The sequence below is a fragment of the Pleurodeles waltl genome, chromosome 3_1, assembly GCF_031143425.1.
Source record: "Pleurodeles waltl isolate 20211129_DDA chromosome 3_1, aPleWal1.hap1.20221129, whole genome shotgun sequence".
Lineage (NCBI taxonomy): Eukaryota > Metazoa > Chordata > Amphibia > Caudata > Salamandridae > Pleurodeles > Pleurodeles waltl.
The window spans coordinates 1,108,190,558-1,108,211,882 of NC_090440.1; the positions used below are offsets into that span (position 1 = coordinate 1,108,190,558).

At 44.4% G+C, this 21,325-nt stretch overlaps 1 protein-coding gene across 3 annotated transcripts in view; it reads left to right on the forward strand.

Moving 5' to 3' along the window:
• The window catches only part of LOC138284990 (5-hydroxytryptamine receptor 3A-like), a 117,562-nt gene that overhangs the window by 55,799 nt on the left and 40,438 nt on the right, over nucleotides 1–21,325 (forward strand). For all 3 annotated transcript variants that reach the window (XM_069224387.1, XM_069224388.1, XM_069224389.1), the window contains one exon: nucleotides 21,125–21,169. In XM_069224387.1, the coding sequence (XP_069080488.1) occupies nucleotides 21,125–21,169 (45 nt within the window). The remainder of the gene's footprint in view (nucleotides 1–21,124; nucleotides 21,170–21,325) is intronic.

The window sequence follows — 21,325 nt, forward strand, 5'->3', positions numbered from 1 at the left end:
AGGTGCTAGAAATCATAGTGCCATCATCAAGATACAGCCAACACGTGTTTCGTCACACAGGTGACTTTATCAAGGCTGGGCCATCCGGCCAGAATGGTAAGTAAAGTGATGGACCATCATACGCTCCTAACACTGCGTGCCACGCTTCTCTACTCTGCTCTTACAGGTTTTGACTCCAGGCTTATCATGGTCTCCTATACCTGTCACACCATACATGCCCAATACATTACTCACCTGCTGCTACATGGGCAGCCATATTACTTACAGGTCTACTAATCTAAAAAGATCAATTTCATTTTCTATAGCCCACTTAGCTGATCACCGGGCACCCACGTTACTTACCATTCTGGCCGGACGGCCCAGCCTTGATAAAGTCACCTGTGTGACGAAACACGTGTTGCACCTACAAATAAAGACACCATCTACAAACAAGACTTAAGACTTTTTTCAACCTCATACTTCTCCAACCGACAACACACCATCAGGGATTTTTATCCTTGCCACACTGTTGGACAATATATTCTGTGTGCTGTGGCCATCTTGTCCCACATTTCCAAAAGTGTTTGTGAGTCGCTTCCAGGAATGATGGGTGGCTCAGAACCTCGCAATATGTAGCATAGGCTCATGTGCAAGACATATCCTTCCTGTTTAAACACCTACGATCGGCCACGTGTGCTGCTAATCCAGAGCTTTGGCCTCCCGGTCTACTGCTATGCTGGAGGCATCAAGGCACTCATAAAACAGGGTGCACGCCTGAGTCTCGCGGCCGATTTTGGATTTGGGAGTGTCTCATAGTGGTAAAGATGCCGAATCCATGCCATGATAAAGAATACCTTCACAGAGGATGTCCTTATGGAAAAACCACTGTGAAATATTTAAAGCAACGTCTTTTGAATTTCTCCTAACCCATAACCTCCTCATAGACTATGGGGGTTATTACAACTTTGGAGGAGGTGTTAATCCGTCCCAAAAGTGACGGTAAAGTGACGGATATACCACCAGCCGTATTACGAGTCCATTATATCCTATGGAACCCGTAGTTCGGCTGGTGGTATATCCGTCACATTTGGGACGGATTAACACCTCCTCCAAAGTTGTAATAACCCCCTATGCCCTAAACCTAAACTTGCGCTTAAACGTAACTTTTAGGTGTAATCCTATCTTTTTCCACAAACTGTAATTCTAACTCATACTAATCCTTATCCTCTCTCTTTGTAGGACCTTTAGGGCTTTTACTCTAATGCTTCTTTTTATGTTGAGCCTAGGCAGCGCATGCAGTGTCTGCCACGAGGCATATTGTGGCCTATCAAGCACATAGAGGAGCTTGGCCTATGCCTACAACTTGCTGTTGGGAAACACTGTTTACAACAATGCCATTACTACGAATATGCCTTTAGCACGCATGCCTTTACTACGAATATACCTTTACCACGCATGCCTTTACAACGAATTTCATTCTAAAGGCATGAGTGGTAAAGGTATATGTGTAGTAAAGGTTTTAAAGGTATTATTTTTTTATTTTGTAAAGGCATGAATGGTAATGTGGTATGCTTGGTAAAGGTTTTGTAGGGAGGTACAGGTAAGTATTGAGTATTTGTTTATATATATATACACACACACACACACACATATATATATATTTATATATATATAGGTGATTTTTAGGTTTTAGGATGAGTGTGGGTTTTGGGGGTAGTAAGGGCATTTTTAGGTTTCAGGATGAGGATGGGATTTAGGGTGGTAAGGGTATTTTTAGGTTTTAGGGTGGGTATGGGTTTCGGAGTGGTAAGGGCATTTTTTGGTTTAGGGTGGGTATGGGTTTTGGGGTGGTAAGGGCATTTTTAGGTTTTAGGGTGGGTATGAGATTTAGGGCCAGATGTAGCAAAGGGTTTTTCCCATTCTGTGTCAATGGGATAATGTATTCATACAAATGGCCCTTAGGGTGGTAAGAGTATTTTTATTGTTTAGGTTGGGTATGTGTCTTTTGCTGTGGTAAAGGCATTTTTTGGTTTAGGGTGGGTATGGGTTTTGGGGTGGGAAGGGCATTTTTAGAATTTAGGGTGGGTATGGGTTTTGGGGATGGAAAGGGCATTTTTAGGTTTTAGGGTGGGTATGGGTTTTGGGGGGTAAGGGCATTTCTTGGTTAAGGATGGGCATAGGTTTTGGGGTGGTATGGATATTTTCTGGTTTTAGGGTGAGTATGGGATTTTTGGTTGTAAGGGTATTTTTAGGTTTTAGGGTGAGTATGGGTTTTGGAGTAGTGAGGGCATTTTTTGGTTTTATGGTGGGTGTGGGATTTGGGGATGGAAAGGGTATTTTTAGGTTTTAGGGTGGGTATGGGTTTTAAAGTGGTAAGGGCATTTTTAGGTTTTATGGTAGGTATGGGATTTGGGGTGGTGAGACTTTTTAGCGTTTAGGTTGGGTATGAGTCTTGGGGTGGTAAAGGGCACTTATTTGTTTTTGGGTGGGCATGGGTCTTGGGGTGGTAAGGGCATTTTTACGTTTAGGGTAGGTATGGGTTTTGGGATGCGAAAGGCAGAATAAGAGCATTACGTGCTGTGCTCTAACATAGCTTAGGTCTCTATAAACCATAGTGACAGTATGGTAGGGTTATTCTTGTGTTTTACTCTGCTTGTCACAGTTTTAATCTTATTGTGCTTCATCGTCCTAGTTGTTGCAATACATGCTTTACTATCTAAGATGCAGTTACTTCAATAAAAACAACTTTATTGAATTATACTTTGCCTCTTATTGTCCTTGCATATTTGAGACTAATGTAACTGAGAGAAACGGATGAGATCTGAGTGACCACGATTCCCCTGAGGAGTCACGTATGTCATGCGCCCGGTTGCCCTTATCATCCCTGCTCTTGGGTGGAGATGAGGCACTGCTAGTTAGCCGAATCCAGTAGTCTCATTATGATAATGAGAATATAGTGACAATAGTGGATGTGTTTACAGATTATTGCTCTTGTGCACTTATTTCTCCCAGCACTCCATGTTGCTCCCTGTTACCCGAGTGCTTCTCCCTACCCCATCCCTGTTGTGCTGGCTCATATTCTTCTCTCCATCGCTTATTGTTGCTTCCCTCCTGCGTCCTCCTTTTACTGCTCTTCCGCCCTCCACTGTCTTGCCTTGGCTTTCCCAACCCCTCCAGCCCTCCCTGTGTTGCTGTAGCTCACTCTCACATTGCTTTTGTTACTACCCTCCATCGCTTTTAAAACATTTGCATTTTAAATTTCCGTACCTACAAAAGTAAAACAAAGCCTGCACCATTTTATACAGGAAGCAGTGGTAAATGTTAAATTCACATATTTCCCTCAGCCACTCTCTTCCTTCATTAACAGACATTGAGCACTGTCTAGTCGCAGCTACTTTTTTTAGGACCGCCTCAAGGAGAAACACCTTTTAGTGTCCAGAAAAATATATGTAAAGGCAGAATGGTTAGTGATAGTCTTAAATACGGAAATGAACTATTCTATTGAATGTCTGCAGTACCAGTAATGATTGCATGTATTGATGTTTTTGTTAAGTATTTAGCGCTTCTGTGTAGTCACCTAAGGTATAATTGCAGGACGACAAGCATCCTTGTAGATCACTGACAGATTCTCATGATGTCTGTAAGATACCTAAGGCCAGGATCTATTCTGTTTGAGAGAGCAACGTAACTAATTTTTGGATTGGAAACACTGCAAATCCTTTTATTGGGCTTTAAAAAGGGAGCTCTGTAAGCTGTGCTTGTTATTTCAGGATGGTCCTCAGGGTGCCTTGCCAGTAACTGAAGCAAACAGGTATGGGGAAACCCAACAGGTCTCGTCTATGCAATAACTTTTGGCTTTGCCAATGTGTTTTAACCATGTTGTACACCAGCGTGGCTGCTGTTCAGCATGGCTAAAAAGTAGTGGCATAGAGGAGAGTGGCCTGGAGTAGCATAGAGTTGAGTGGTGTAAAGTGGAGTGCTGTGGAGTGTCGTAGAGTGACACAGGGTAGAGAGAAGTGTCATAGATTGTCGGAGAGTGGAGTGCTATGGAGTGTCATAGAGTGAAGTGTTGAGTAGAGTGGAGTGGTGCAGAGTCCAATGATGAAGAGTGGCATAGAGTGGAGGGGCGTAGAGTGGAGGGACATAGAGTGGAGTAGAGTGTCATAGAATGTTGTGGCATAGAGTAGAGTAGAGTGCTGTAGAGTGGAGGGGCATAGAGTAGAGCCGAGTGGAGGGTTGTGGAGTGGCATAGAGTGTAGTAGAGAGGAATAGATTGGAGAGGCATCAAGTGTAGTAGAGTGTCATGGAGTAGAGTGTCGTAGAGTGCTGTGCTGTAAAGTGTGGGCAGAGTGGAGTGTCATACAGTAATGTGTCATAGAGTGGAGCAGAGTGTGATAAGTCACAGATGGTTTTATAATGGAGTGGATAGGCACAGAGTGGAGTAGTATGTGTTGTGAAGTGGAGTGTCCTACAGTGGAGTAGCATAGAGTGACAAAGATGGGAGTATAGTGGAAGGGAGGGGTGTAGAATGGAAGGTCGTAGACTGAGGAGCATGGAGTAGAGAGGAGTGCTGTAGAGTGGAGTAGAACAGAGCAGGTTGGAGTTATAGGAAAGTACCATCTTGCCTGGCATGTTAGCCCCATTTTTACTTGTCTGTCAGTTTCTTTTTGCCTGTGTCACTGGGATCCTGCTAGCCAGGACCCCAGTGCTCATAGTTTGTGGCCTATATGTGTTCCCTGTGTGGTGCCTAGCTGTATCACTGAGGCACTCCTAACCAGAACCTCAGTGTTTATGCTCTCTCTGCTTTTAAAATTGCCACTGCAGGCTAGTGACCATTTTCACCAATTCTGATTGGCACACTGGAACACCCTTAATTAATTCCTTAGTATATGGTACCTAGGTACCCAGGGTATTGGGGTTCCGGGAGATCCCTATGGGCTGCAGCATTTCTTTTGCCACCCATAGGATGCTCAGTCAATTCTTACACAGGACTGCCACTGCAGCCTGAGTGAAATAACATCCACGTTATTTCACAGCCATTTTACACTGCACTTAAGTAACTTATAAGTCACCTATATGTCTAACCCTCACTTGGTGAAGGTTAGGTGCAAAGTTACTAAGTGTGATAGCACCCTGGCACTAGCCAAGGTGGCCCCACATTGTTCAGGGCAATTTTCCCAGACTTTGTGAGTGTGGGACACAATTACACGCGTGAGCTTCACAATGATAACTCCGAACATGGCCACTAAGATCATGGAATTGTCACCCCAAGCCAAATCTGGTATTGGGGTGCCAATCCCATCCATCCCGGGGCTCCAGCATGGACCCCAGTTACTGCCAAACTAGCTCTCTGGGGTTTTCTCTGCAGCTACCGCTGCTGCCAACCCTCAGACAGGTTTCTGCCCTCCTGGGGTCTGGAAAGCCCAGTCCCAGGAAGGCAGAATAAAGGATTTCCTCTGAGAGAGGGTGTTAGACCCTCTCCCTTTGGAAATAGGTGTTAAGGGCTGGGGAGGAGTAGCCTCCCCCAGCCTCTGGAAATGCTTTGAAGGGCACAGATGGTGCCCTCCTTGCATAAGCCAGTCTACACCGGTTCAGGGATCCCCAGCCCCTGCTCTGGTGCGAAACTGGACAAAGGAAAGGGGAGTGACCATTCCCCTGTCCATCACCACCCCAGGGGTGGTACCCAGAGCTCCTCCAGTGTGCCATCTTGAATGCAGAGGTGTGAGGGCACAATAGAGACCTCTGAGTGGCCAGTGCCAGCAGGTGATGTCAGAGACCCCTCCTGATAGGCTCTTACCTGGTGAGGTAGCCAATCCTCGTCTGAGGGCTATTTAGGGTCTCTTATGTGGGTTTCTCTTCAGATAAAGAATGCAAGAGCTCACCAGAGTTCCTCTGCATCTCTCTCTTTGACTTCTGCCAAGGATCGACTGCTGACTGCTCCCAGACACCTGCAAACCCGCAACAAAGTAGCAAGAAGACTATCAGCACCATTGTAGCGCCTAATCCTGCCGGCTTTCTCAGCTGTTTCCTGGTGGTGCATGCTCTGAGGGCTGTCTGCCTTCACCCTGCACTGGAAGCCAAGAATAAATCTGCCATGGGTCAACGGGATCTTCCCCCGCTACCGCAGGCACCAAATTTCTGCATCACCTGTCCTCTGGGTCCCCTCTCATCTTGAGACGCGTGGCCCCAGGAACACAGGAGCTGGATTAAAGTGACTCCGACAGTCCAGTGGTCCTTCTGTCCAAATTTGGTGGAGGTAGGTCCTTGCCTCCCCACGCCAGACAGTAATCCTGTGTACTGCGTGATCTGCAGCTGCTAGGGCTTCTGTACACTTTTGCAAGGATTCCTTTGTGCACAGCACAGCCCAGGTCCCCAGCACTCCGTCCTGCATTGCTCAACTCGCAGAATTGACCATCGGCTTCGTAAGACCCTCTTTTGTAGTGTTGAGATGACTGCTCTGCTCAGATTTCTTGAATGCCTGTTTAAGTGCTTCTGTGGGTGCTGCCTGCTTCTGCGTGGGCTCTCTCTATTGCTGAGTGCCCCCTCTGTCTCCTCCTCCAAGGGGCGACCTCCTGGTCCTTCCTGGGCCCTGGCAGCACCCAATATTTTCAACCACGACTATTGCAGCTAGCAAGGCTTGTTTGCTGTCTTTCTGGGTGGAAACAACTCTGCATCCTCCAGCACGCCGTGGGACATCTTCTGACCAAAGGAGAAGTTCCTAGCACCTTCCGTTGTTACAGAATCTTCAGCTTCTTCCACCCAGAGGCAGCTCTTTTGCACCTTCATCTGGGGTTTGGTGGGCTCCTGCTCCCCCTGGACACTTGCGTGACTCTTGGACTTGGTCCCCTTGCTTTGCAGGTCCTTAGGTCCAGGAATCAGTCTTCAGTGCTTTGCAGTCAGTTGTTGTCTTTGCAGAATCCCCTATCTGGACTTTACTGTCTTTCTGGGGTAGTAGGGTAACTTTACTCCTACTTTTCAGGGTCTTGGGGTGGGATATCTTGGACACCCTTAGTGTTTTCTTACGCTCCCAGCAACCCTCTACACACCACACTAGGCCTGGAATCCATTCGTGGTTTGCATTCCACTTTTGGAGTATATGGTTTGTGTTGCCCCTAGGCCTATTGACACCTATTGCATTCTATTGTGTTTTACAATGTTTGCACTACTTTTCTAAGTGTTTACTTACCTGATTTTGGTTTGTGTGTATATTTTGTGTATTTTACTTACCTCCTAAGGGAGAATATCCTCTGAGATACTTTTGGCATATTGTCACTAAAATAAAGTACCTTTATTTTTAGTAACTCTGAGTATTGTGTTTCTTATGATATAGTGCTATATGATATAAGTGGTATAGTAGGAGCTTTGCATGTCTCCTAGTTCAGCCTAAGCTGCTCTTCTATAGCTACCTCTATCAGCCTGAGCTGCTAGAACACTACTGTTGTACCTGGCTTTTTGACAGGGACATCCCCAAACTTTTTGCCTCCTTCCTCCTATTTTTTCTGACCTGTTGCTGTTGGCGTTTGACCTCTGGGCACTTTACCACTGCTAACCAGTGCTAAAGTGCATATGCTCTCTGTGTAAATTGTACTATTGATTGGTTTATCCATGATTGGCTATTTAATTTACTTATAAGTCCCTAGTAGAGTGCACTATATGTGCCTAGGGCCTGTAGATTAAATGCTGCTAGTGGGCATGCAGCACTGGTTGTGCCACCCACTTTAGTAGCCCCTTAACCTTGTCTCAGGCCTGCCATTGCAAGGCCTGTGTGTGCAGTTTCACTGCAACTTCGACTTGGCATTTAAAAGTACTTGCCAAGCCTAGAACTCCCCTTTTTCTACATATAAGTCATCCCTAATGTGTGCCCTAGGTAACCCCTAGAGCAGGGTGCTGTGTGGGTAATAGACAGGACATGTACCAGTGTAGTTATATGTCCTGGTAGTGTAAAACTCCTAAATTCGTTTTTACACTACTGTGAGGCCTGCTCCCTTCATTGGCTAACATTGGGGCTGCCCTCATACACTGTTGAAGTGGCAGCTGCTGATCTGAAAGGAGCAGGAAGGTCATATTTAGTATTGCCAGAATGGTAATATAAAGTCCTGCTGACTGGTGAAGTCGGATTTAATATTACTATTCTAGAAATGTCACTTTTGGAAAGTGAGCATTTCTTTGCACTTAAATCTTGTTGTGCCCTTCAATCCACGTCTGGCTAGGTTTAGTTGACAGCTCCTTGTGCATTCACTCAGACACACCCCAAACACAGGGTACTCAGCCTCACTTGCAAACATCTGCATTTTGAATGGGTCTTCCTGGGCTGGGAGGGTGGAGGGCCTGCCCTCACACAAAGGACTGCCACACCCCCTACTGGGACTCTGGCAGACAGGATTGAACTGAAAGGGGGCTTGGTGCATTTCTTAGACACTCTTTGAAGTCACCCCCACTTCAAAGCCACAACTTAGTATAAAACAGGGCCTCTGCCCTACCTCATCAGACACTTGCTGGAGAAGAAACCTGAACCAGAAACTACATCCTGCCAAAAAGAATTGCCTGGCTGCTCAAAGGACTCACCTGTCTTCTTTTCTACAAAGGACTGCTGCCTTGCTGTTGGCCTGCTGCCTTGCTGAACTCTTGTCTGGCTGTAAAAGTGCTCTCCAAGGGCTTGGATAGAGCTTGCCTCCTGTTCCCTGAAGTCTCAGGACCAAAAAGACTTCTCTTTTTCACTTGGACGCTTCGTGCGCTGAAATTTTTTAAGCACAGCTTGTTCCGCGGCGAGAAAAATGCCGCACACCGACGCTGACCGACGCGATGCCTTCGGGACGACCGGAACTTCGACACACTGCCTCGCAAGGACAACGCCGCCCGACTTCCAAGGAGAAATCGACGCGACACCTGCCGTGAGAGCGAAATTTTGACGGACAGCCCCGCGGAACGACGCGCAGCCGGAAAACAAGCAGGAGAATCCACGCACAGACCCGGGACATCTGGTAATCCCCGCGAGCCATAGACGGAGACGGTCTGCGTGCCGGAAAACGACGCACGTCTTCCCCGAGTGAAAAATAACAACGGAAGTCCGTGTGTGAAGGGGCGCAACCGACGCACACACCATTTTTCCTCCCGTAGAACGACGCACGTCTCCCCGCGTGAAAAATAACGACACAAGTCCGTGTGTGAAGGGGCATAACCGACGCACACACCATTTTTCCACGCATCTCCTCTTCTGCGGCCCTCTGCAGAGATTTTCCACCAGAAACCAGGTACTTTGTGCTTGAAAGAGACTTTGTTTGCTTTTTAAAGGCTTAAGACACTTTATATCACTTTTCAGTGATATCTTTACAAATTCATATTGCATCTTTGATCGTTTTGACCTGCAAATACCCACATAAATATTATATATTTTTCTAAACACTGTGTGGTGTATTTTTGTGGTGTTATATTATGGTATTGTATGATTTATTGCACAAATGCTTTACACATTGCCATCTAAGTTAAGCCTGACTGCTCGTGCCAAGCTACCAGAGGGTGGGCACAGGCTAATTTTGGATTGTGTGTGACTTAACCTGACTAGAGTGAGGGTTCTTGCTTGGACAGAGGGTAACCTGACTGCCAACCAAAAACCCAATTTCTAACAACTACTAATCTACTAATAAGGGATAACTGGACCTGGAACATGGTGTAAGTACCACAAGGTACCCACAATAAGCCAGGCCAGCCTCCTACAGGAGTGGTGTGTCATCATGGAGTGGAGTGTCGTAGAGTGGAGTAGCACTGAGTGACAAAGAGTGGAGTAGAAGGGAGGTGCATAGAGTGGAGGGGCATAGAATGGGGGGCAGAAAGTGGAGGGGTGTGGAGTAGAGTGGAGTAGAGTACCATAGGGTGTCATAGAATGGAGTGATGTAGAGTGGAGGGGCATAGTGTGCAGTGGTGTAGAGTGGCATACCATACAGTGGAGTAAAGTGTAATAGAGTGGAGTGCCATAGAGTAAAGTGGAGTGCCATAAAGTGGAGTGACATAGCATAGAGGGGAGTAAAGATTCACAGAGTGGAGTGGCATACCGTGGAGTGGCATAAAGTGAAGCTGCCTTCTGATTCGGCATTTTACACAAGTATTTTCTTAGTATGTTTATAAACAGGTGAGATATGCAGATAAGGCATGGTGTGTGATAATATAATTGTATACTTAACATTTACATTGAAAGGGCGTGTCTGCAGACATGTGTCATAAACCAGTATAGTGCTCAGTGACCATTAGGTGTGTGGTCTCAGGTAACTTGTTATGGTTGTGAATGGGATGTTTCATAATTGATGAAGTTACTTAGCAGGCATTTCTTATACTTACTTGACAGAAGAGCTCAACATCAGAATAGACGTGCTTGGTAAGATGTTTATTTTTGGGCTTACCGATGAGGAATATTTCCCCTTATATATTTCTAAACCATCGTAAAATCACGGTATTTGCAATATCTAGGTAAGATCATGGGCTCACTTCTAAACACTGGGACAGCAAGGGGGCTATTATGCCTTAGGGTCACCATATGAATGTGGTAGATGAGTGACGTGGTGAAATTTAATTTTTGCGCATTGATAATAATTTACTGATTTCTACGCTCGTGCACTGATATTATGCTCTCAGATTACTCCAAGATGCACAGAATTCACAAATCAATAGTGTTATATTTTTCACTTGTGATACTAACATGCTTGAGGATGCATGTTTTGGATTATCCAACCTACCTCTTGGTGAACCGGCGGTGGTTCTTCATATATCTTTGTCCAATCAGAGTCAATAGACTCAGATTTTATTAACAGGCATTTATATTATTGCAGTCCTGGCAAAGTCATTGGGAAATCCCCGGACGAAACACGTGTTGGCTGTAAGGTTGGATGTCAGGCTTAAAGTAGCATTGATGATATAATCATATGATATGTATGGAGGACATCATTGAATATCTATTGGACAAATTTGGATTTTGACTTTTGACAATAAGGCTGGAGCAACCCAGGACAATCTTCTTCAATCTACATTGGAATGGACTTGGTTATTGATTTTGAATTATAGGACATTGAAATGTATACTGAAATTCATTTATTTTCCAGAAATATATGGAAATTTGTGTTGAATTATTGAATATTGATTTTATAGTACTTTCCTTTCAAAAACATTTTTTTAAATTGTGTTGAATGATTTCATGAGTGCGTCTTGTGGTTAAAGTTTAGTAGTGGTGCTTTCAGCACACACTCTAGGGCTCAGGGGTGGGGCCCTTCAAGGGTGCACCATTTTAGAAAGTTATCTTCATCAGATTATCACCGCATTACCCGGAGCACCTTTATCTCCCATTAGAGTACACCCGCACAAAGTTAGAATTAAGGTTTGGGCCTGGCAGGTGGCTAAACTTGCCAGGTTGAATGGGCAGTTTAAAACTGCACACAAAGACACTGCAGTGGCAGGTCTGAGCCATGTTTACAGGGCTACTCATGTGGGTGGCACAATCAGTGCTGCAGGCCCACTAGTAGCATTTGATTTACAGGCCCTGGGCACCCTATTGCAATTTATTAGGGACTTTGTAATAAATAGAATGTGCCAATCATGGAAAAGCCTACTACACATACATTTTACAGAGGGAGCACTTGCATTTTAGTACTGGTCAGCAGTGGTAAAGTGAGCAGAGTAACAAGACAGGGGAGACCACGCCAAGGATAACCGGTCTAACAATTGTCACATATATCCTCTCACTTTGATGTCCAAGAAAGAAAAGTAAATGGCAATCTGTCTCGGAAGACAGAGCCCGACATTTGACCTCTGTCTTTAATTGCACAGCAAGTGTGACAAGAAAAGCTCAACCCCTGTTCATTAAAAGCAACCACCCATGGAAGAAAACAGTAAATAGTCTATGCTCAATGGGAGAGACAAGGACATACCGGACAGCTTAAAACAATATTGGATTGTTTGTTGACTGGAGTGTGAACCTTGGTCAAGCAACAGCCACAATCCTTTTCAGGATAAGACACAAGCAAACCCCAAATTAACCGGTGCTCAACCCCTCTTAGCTTGACACAGACCAGTCAGGCTTAAGTTAGAGGCAACGTGTAAAGTATTTGTGCAACACTTCAAACAGTAAAAAAGTGAGCAAAACACCATAAAAGGAGCCTACAACAGAGTTAGAAAAATAGAGCAGATTGTAATAATAAAACATGGACAACATTTCAAAAATTCGATTAGGAGAACCGTAGATATTGAATTGTAAAGTTTTAAGTGAAAAATAACACCAAGAAGAACAAAGCATCATTGGGGCTTTACTGTTGCGCCAGATCAGGACAAACTCACATGTTCCTGCTGACCGCGATGGAAAACGGATCAGCTACATGGATGCAGTTAGCTCAGCTGAATAATGTTCCTTAAATTCTGGTTGCGAAGTGGTGCGTTACGTGGATCCGCAATGAAGATGTGTTGCACAGCAAAGGTAGTGCATCAGTTCCGAGATGTGGTGAGACTTCGGTGCGTTGACGCATTGTGTCGAAGATCCAGATAGATGGGGCTTGTGATGCAAAGGCCAGTGTCATGGATGCATAGTGCAGTCGAGGTAATGCGTTAGTTCCGATGAGGAGGGAAGCTACGATGTGGAGCTTTCGGCATTGACATCAAGACTGCTGTCCACAAGTGACGTGAGGAGCTGCACCAGAAAAGCGTTGTGCCACGGCAGTTCCAAAGGCAATGCGTTGAACCCAAGACGTGGTATACAGCGGTCTTTTGCAACGGGTCACACAGCACAAGCAATGCATCAGTTCTACTTGAGGATGCACCACTCAGTTGAGGAGATGCGTTTGTTCTTCTTGGGGATGAGTCGCTCAGCAGAGAGGATGCATTGATTCTGTTGGCAAGTGCCTTAGGCCCAGTTCTAAGGGTCCAGATTTGTGGTAGCATCACTTGGCAGGGGAAACTCAAAGAAGGCAGGATCGAGGTGCAGAAACAGGGTGGTTGGAAATCTTTTACATCCCTGAGATTTTAGATCAGGAGGACAGCTACTACCCCTTGGAGTCACTCTGGGTTATGGGTTCAAGAGATGCAGGTCCAGTCTTTTTCACCCAGCCAAGGGGACAGCAGGCAGCAGATCAGCACAGTAAAGCAGGAGTCCAGCAGAGTGGGGTCCAGCAGTGTGACTGTCCTTCATCAGCACAGCAGTCCTTCTTCCTGGCAGTATCCACAAGTCCAGAAGTATACTGAAGTAGAGGTGCCTTCGCTTCAGTTCTTATACCCAGTGGTGCCTTTGAAGTGGGGGGGACTTCAAAGACATGCCTTTGAAGTGCACAGATGTCCTGCCCTCCCTGCCCTGGTGCCAGACTAACTAAAGAGGGTACGCACCCCTTTGTGTTGGGACAGGACACAGTCTATTGAGGTGTAAGTGAGGCTGGGTCCTGTTCCTCCCTTCTATTCTGCCCAGGATGCTCAATCTATCAAGTCACACCTAAGCTCCCATTGTTTATGGCTGTCTAGGAGGAATACACCTAGTCATATGACCAGAGACAGAGTGTGGGGACCAAATGTCTAAAGCAAGAAAATGCCAACTTTCTAAAAGTGTCTCACTTAAAAATGCTCCTAGAGGAATTATTTAGATATAGTATGCATACAAGCTGAATTGAAAGTCCATGATATTGCTTGAACTGGGACTGAAAACTAGGCAATTATTGTGCAGAACTGTGTCATGAGGAGGGGTTTTAACCCCTCCCCGGATCTGCTGTTCTGATTCAATCTTATGATCTAGAGGGATTATATACAGTGTGTTGTTTATGAAAGGGACATTCGTTGGAATGGTTGTACATGTTTTTGAACTTCCTGAATCCTATTGAGTAATATATTGTATTTTAACAGTACGGAGTTGTCTTATTCATTAATTGAAGACTGTATAATATGTATGCATACTATATCTAAATAATTATTCTAGGAGCATTTTTAAGTGAGACATTGTCTGTACCCAGTTCCTAGGGGAATACTGGGTTGCCCCTAAGTGTGTTCATTAACTTTCTAACAGTGGCATTTTCAGAATTGCAATTTAAAATCTGACTTTGCCATAAGTTAAGATTTTAAATTGTGACTCAAGAGACATCAAACTTGAACAAATTATCTCTTCCCATTTGGGAATTATGCTTATAAAGTATAATAAGGCAAGTCCAGTGTTATCCTATGGGAGAGATAGGCCTTGCAACAGTGAAAAAATATGAGTTTTTCACTACCAGGACATGTGAAACTTAAACATACTTTTAAATGCATTCCACCCTTCCTCTTGGAAAGGGTGGCTTATAGTATTAGAAGGAAGGTTCAGGCCTGGGAAAATCTTTATTTTGTCAGGTCGAAAAGGCAGTTTAAAATTGCACACATAGGCTCTGCTATGGCAGGCCTGAGACATGTTTAAAGGGGTACTCAAGTGGGTGGCACAATCAGTGCGGCAGGCCCACTAGTAGCATTTAATTTACAGGCCCGGGGCACATATAGTGCACTTTACTAGGGACTTGTAAGTAATATGCTAATTGGGTATAAGCCAGTACTACCATTTTTAGGGGAGAGAGTACATGCACTTTAGCACTGGTCAGCAGTGGTAAAGTGCTCAGAGTCCCAAGGACAACAAAATGAATTCAGCAAAAGTAGGAGGACGTCAAAAGGTTTGGGATGACCCTGCAGAAAGGGCCAGGTTCAACAGATTCTGTTAAATTAAAAACTCTTTATTCCGCAACTTTAAGTTTTCTGAAGTTGCAATCTTAGAGACCATTCCAAAGATAGCAAACTTAAAAAACATGCCAGTGGAAACAGCTGGTAAAAGTTGGCTTGTAGAAGAAAATTGCTATATTGGGTTCATTTGTTTTCTTGTCTTTTACTTTTCGGTTCTCTTGCAGAGTATTGCCCAATTTCCTTAGTATGCAACAGTTTTCAACCCAAGTGTATGGCACCTTGTCAACCGGGGAAGGAAGATGGCGGGCTGGTGTCCCGCAGCCGAGAGTGCTGTCACCTCATGGGTTACGCTGACCTCGGCTGATTGGAGCCTCGATTCTTGCTTGGCGAGCCATGTTTGAACTGGGTGGTGTCAGACTGTGTCTGACGAAGCAAGACAGGAATCCTGCCTTAGACATTGAGGTGGCAGCTCTGTGGCTGGTGGAGCTGCAGTCTCCCGGAACTTCTTCACTGCAGCTGGCAGACTTTTCTGCTGTACTCACCCTCACGCTGCTTTGCTCTCTGATGAATGGTGCCTCAACAGGCCGACCGGACTGGATGGAATGGACGCTGACCCACAAAGACTAGATCCACTGGCATCACCGAGCAGCTAAGAAGACTAAGGAAGATGGGGAGTGCCCTCAGAATTGGTCTTGACCCTGCTCCCTACGGGAGCAGTCCAGACCGCACTGCCAAGCCAGGTCCTCCCTGAACAGGTATTCAAGCATTCTGGGAACGGTTTCAGGGTATCACCCTTTATCAGCCAGGCTAGCTTGAATCCAATGGCGCAGCAAGCAAGGGACCCACGTCTGGGCATACCATAGCCACTTAAGGCACACAAAGCAATATCACAAAATAAAATGATGGACGGAGTGTTGAAACTTCTGATACTTCCAACACCTTGAGGTTGAAACTTAATTTTAATCCTCAGCAATCCTATGTTTTTGAGCCTCATGCTCAGCCAGCTTTTGAAAATAGCACAGACCTGCCTCTAGTGAAAGTACCGAGCTCTGAGTCATCCTTTAATATGGTGAGTGCAACAACACCAATAACAGCTAATTTGGGGTCTCTCAAACACTTAGACTGCAAGGCTGGGGGCCCAAGGAGGGCAGTCCAACAGGGAGAAGTGATGAACCCTCTGGCGACCCCTGCCATTGTGTCTCCCCAAATGTTAGTGTACTCTGTTTTGCTTCTGCATAGAACTACCCCTTAGACTCTCGATGCTGCCCACTCTGGCTATGAGATCACAGTTGATAGCACCCTGGATGCACTGTTAAGTGCTCTCACTATTGACAATGAGGTAACATACAGGAAAAGAAGCAGGCAGCTTACCTAAAAATATTGGGGTAGTGCAATGAAAACTGCGACCCAGACCCCCTGGAAAACTTGCAACGAAGCACATGACTAAAAAAGCAGATTGGGTTGGCAGTTCTGGCATTAAAGGTAGCCCGCTTCGGAACTGGGTTACATCAAAAGGGGAGATAAAAGCTTTGATTACTCTGCTATCAACAGCTTATGCATTGACAAGTGAGGAAAGGCAACCTCACGAGCAGCTGCCTCCTCTTACACCCTGCAATCAGAATGTCTCAATTCACAATACCAGCTTTGATTCCTCATGTAGTGCCTCCTCTGGCTGTTCCACACCATTGGGTGCTCAGGGGAGTTATATGGAAGATACAGATGAGCCATCCCTTTTGGCAATTTTACAGTTGCTGCAGGCCCAGCAAACAGAGATGCAACCACACTATGCCCAAATGAGAGCAGACAGTCTGAAGATGCAGCAATCACTGCTTGAGGTAACTGGTAGGATAACATCCCAACTATGGAAATTGGTGGGCTCCAGCAACAGGTTGCCGATGCTGAGGAAGTTGGCATGGCTGCTGTCAAGTCAATTGGGAATCATGATCAGCAATTGGTCTATCTCCAAACTAAGGTTGAAGATTTAGAGAATCACCAGAGGAGGAATAACCACTGGGTATTTGGTGTGCCTGCAGGGAAAGAGGGTGATGATGCTTCCCTGACCTTATAGACTGGGCCTCACAAATTCGGCACACACACTTCCTACCAATCGCGGCTGTATAATGCAGTTAATACCAAGCCAGTTCATCCTCCCCAATATTAACATATGTGGGGAATTTTTTATTGAGGCAAGTGATTTCTCCAAAGGCCTGCCCAACCACCCCTGTTATGACCAACACCATGTCAATTTCAGTGTGGTCAGATATATGTAAATTCACCATGGACAGGCATCAAACGCTGCAGCAGATTATAGACCCACTTCAGGTTGTTGGGGCTCAGGTTTTTCCACAAAAACCAGCCCCTCTCCAGATTACTAAGGATGGATGGGCACAGGTGTGATACGCTGAACAAGAGGCAGCTCAGGACCCATATATTACAGAGCTGGTTTGAAGACTATAAAATGCTACTGCTTGAACTGGCTCAGTTTCTTGGCCTTCATGTTTCCATTTCGAGACATATGCATGAACAAAGACTTTTATTGTTAATTTATCTTCTGTTTTATGTTTTTTTTTTCTCTATATCTTTATCTCTCTGAGGCACTGTGTGAGTAGATGGTTTGCAGTCGGTTTATGTGACATAGAGGTCTCTCAGGACTGCCAGGTCAACAGCAGCTCAGGGAGTAGGATAATTCCTTTCTTGGACACGGGAGCGAGGTGGTTGGTTTGGTTGAAGGTGTGGTATGTTTCCTAGTGTTTTTAATTTTTTGGTTACGGAGCCGAGGGCCTCTGTGAATCTCTGGGGTTGGGTTAGGTGTAGAATAGGTCACTTTGTTCATAATATGTTGCATGGACTTTTGCATGTGTGACACAGGAGGTTTTATTTGTTCAGAAGATGGGATTCTATTTTGGGATTACTGTTTAATGCTATGGCTTAGATAAAGTGTATGTGTTGGAACATTTCTGGTATAAACTCATCTAGTAAGCGGCAGCTAGTATGAGAGGAAATAAAAATGTACAAGCCACAGTTACTTTCCCTGACAGAGACCCAATTTGCATATTAAGATCATCTCCTGCTTAGGCAACTGGGTTATGATAATTTTGTTAGTTCTGCACAATCTCTCTCTATTTGTTGGGTGGCCATAATGTCTGCTAAGAACACAGAGCATAAGGTGTTGATAACTTCCTTCGATGCAATGGGTAGGTAGGCAATTGCTCAGGTTATACTGCATGGTCATAAATTTGTCATCTGTGTGGTACATGGGCCATACATTGATGAACACAGGATATTTGACATGCTTTCATTTGAGCTCCTGGACCGGTCTCAGGAAAAAAGATAAGGAGTAATTTTAACTGCCTGATGTTCATTGGTATTGACTCTGCTAATTGCTCCGCTACCCCTCGCATGGCTAAAACACAGGCTTCTATTCACGAGCTTGCTCGTATATTTGGGCTGATCGATTTATGAAGGTTCATACATCCCTTTAAGCCAGGCTAGCTATAAACACTATTCTAGGATTTATATGGTTTTTGCTAGGAGGTCTTTGGCTCAAGATGCAGAAGTGGAGATCTGTCCCAAGACCACGTCTGACCATAATCCTATACTATTGTGGCTTGGACCTACTATCCAGAGTGTAGAACAGCTTCAGTTCTCATTTCCCCAGCAACTCCCTTCAAACTATGACTATCAAAAGCATGTTTCGGGATTGCTTATTGAGCGTCGTACAGCCAATACAGGCACAGCTACACCACTGGTAGTTTGGGACACAATTAAGGTATTCATTTGGGAAATTACAATTCAGTTCATTCTGAATCAGAATAGAGACTCATTGAAAACTGCCATGTGTCTACGTAAGGAAATCATCCAGCTGGAAATATTGCATGGTCATGCCATAGCTTGGGGTAGTACTGATGAACAGTTACTACATCTTAAATTAGTTGAGAAACAAGCTCTGTTTGGACAAGGATTACGAGAGAGGATAGCAGCCAGCTGTTTAAAGAACAAGGCTCTAATATGAGTATGGGGAAAGGGTCGGATGAGTTTTTGCCCATCAAATATCTGACAGGCACTCAAGCTCTACGATCCAAAGCATTAATGGTTGTGATAGTATTATCCATTCAAATCCCCAGGCTATTACAGAGCAATTTGTGGCATTTTATCAGTGGTTAATCAGTCGGGCATGATGGAATATAGTCAGGACTGCAGACTACCCACCAGACGGCCACGCTTCAGGGTGATTTCCTTCTGGGTGAGGTAGAGGACACTAAGGCTACTCTCCTGTTTGGCAAAGCAGCAGGCAAGGACTCTATTCCACTCGAGTTCTTAAAGGTGTTTAAGGATGTACTAGCTCCGGAGTTTTTAAGCATAATTAAACATATCTGCAATGGGGCGGAGTACCTGATTCTTGGAATGTAACCAATATGACTGTGTTTTTGAGGAGAGGTACGACATTGGAGGATATGGGTTCCTATCAACCAGTATCTTTGATTAACTCAGACATAAAGGTATTTGCCAAAATTCTAGCTACCCGACTTGCTCCCCTTTTACCTGAGTTAGTCTCTCAACAGCAGCACAGTTTTATATCTGGGTGGGACACCATAAGCCATACGAACACATGGGCGATAGCAGCATTAGACATTGCAGCAAAATCTAATATGAGAATAGGTATGACATTATTAGACGCTATTCCTCATAAACAGGGTTGCTGCAACAGCCAGACTTTAAGCCATGCTTTTGAGCAGCATTTGCCGGCTGGTCACGAAGTCTGTTCACACCAGCAGGACCAGATATATCAGCTTTTGACTATCAACTACCATTAGTGTCAGAATTCAGGCTTTTTCTCCATAGACTCGGGGAAACGAACTATTACAAATGTGTCTGTTTTAAAATTGTAACGAATATCATACGTATATGGCAGGAAATGTCTGTCACATACATATAAGTATAAAAAGGATACCCTGCTATGGGACAACCCTGCCTTTCTGCAAGTCTTTCAGGAGCACATGTGTAAGGCTTGGATGAAGGGTAGGGACTATTGGACAGCTATACCATTTAAAGGGATTCCCCTCATTTGCGGGGCTTCAGGCCTCATTCGATCTCCTCCATAACCTCTTTTTTAAATGCTTACAGCTTAGGGATTCTTCCCTCTCTTCTCCAGGCCGTCAGCTCCCAATTGATTTTGCTTGTACAGCATGACCATCATTGTGTTTAAGGTAAACAGGAAGCCCTCAATTAGTACACTCTATGAAGCTTTCTCACAATGCACTGTGATTGATAGTATTTTGCTGGCAGCCAATTGGAGTAGGTTGTTGTCCTCAGACATCTCTGTATCAGAGTGCTCTGGATACTGTTGACTCTTCGATACATCCCGTCAACTTAAAACTACAGCAATTTAGGATTCTGTGCTTGTTAGATCATACATCAGAGAGAATTCCAAAGAAGGTACACGTGATAGCGATAAGACGAGATGCTCCAAGTGTGGTTGATCAGCAGCAGATTTAGTTCATGTGTTTGCTACCTGTCCTGTACTTCACAGATTCTGGTATAGGGTGACAAAGTTAATCTCATCTGGTCTAGGTTTTGAGGTAAATTATCCTCTAAAGAGATTCTGATGGGAGTTAAGCTGGAACAGGATTAGGGTTTACAACGTTTGCTCTCAATAATATCTGTTTCTGCTCAGCTTTCTATAGCCAGATCTTGGGGTTCCCTCTCCCCGCCAAAGTCAGCTAAGTGGTGGGCTTTGTTTCGGCAGATATATGAATCAGAACTGGCCAAAGCTAGATGACTCTCCTTCCTTTTTAAATCTGATCGAACTTGGGCTGTCTTTAGTTGGCACTCCTTATTTTAGTTTTTTTATGAGAACAATGTTCTATGCTTAATGTTGTATGCTTTATCTAGTTTTCTTCTAATATCTGGTGTCATTATGCCGGTTTTGGTATTTCTGTTTTTACACTATAATTATTTCATTGTATCTTCTCGGCTAAACTCCCTACTGTTTTATTAACTGCTATTACGTGCCAATAATATGGGTGATTTTTCTTTTTTTGTTCTGAATCTTATTTACCTGTATTGAACATTTGTGACCTAAATAAAAAAAGGAACCTTATCAACCCTTCTCTGTGTAAAAGCTTGGACTGAGAAATCCATTGGTAGCAGTTTGAAGCCTAAGTGGGCTATTGAGAAAGATTTTGGATGATATCAAGTATCTGCAGGAGAAATAAAGGTGGTGGAGGACATCTTTATTAGGAAAATGTCTTGCTAAAGCTTTTCTCTGTGATATACCTCTTCTGCAAGTGAAGATGGGTGACTTTGATTAACTTTTCAAAGTATGAAGCTTTACAATTTGCCCTCCACTGTCTTTAAAGGAGTTTTAAGATTTATGTAGGAGATTTTGTAATAGAGCTGCAGTTCTTGGCTTTCTCACCATATGCACATTGTTTTAAAAATACATAAAATACAATTTCCCTTCTTATGTCTTTCTCCTTACTCACTGCAGGATGAAAAAAATCAGGTTCTGACCACCTACATTTGGTACCGACAGGTAAGACAGTGTTACGTCAGCAACAGTTGCTCATTCTATGCCTTATTATTCTGGAATCAAGAGAAGGACAGCACCTCCACATATAGGTGAACAAATATCTTGCTGGTTAATGGATGTTTGCTTTCCATAATAAAAGTCACTTTTGAACTGAAAAGT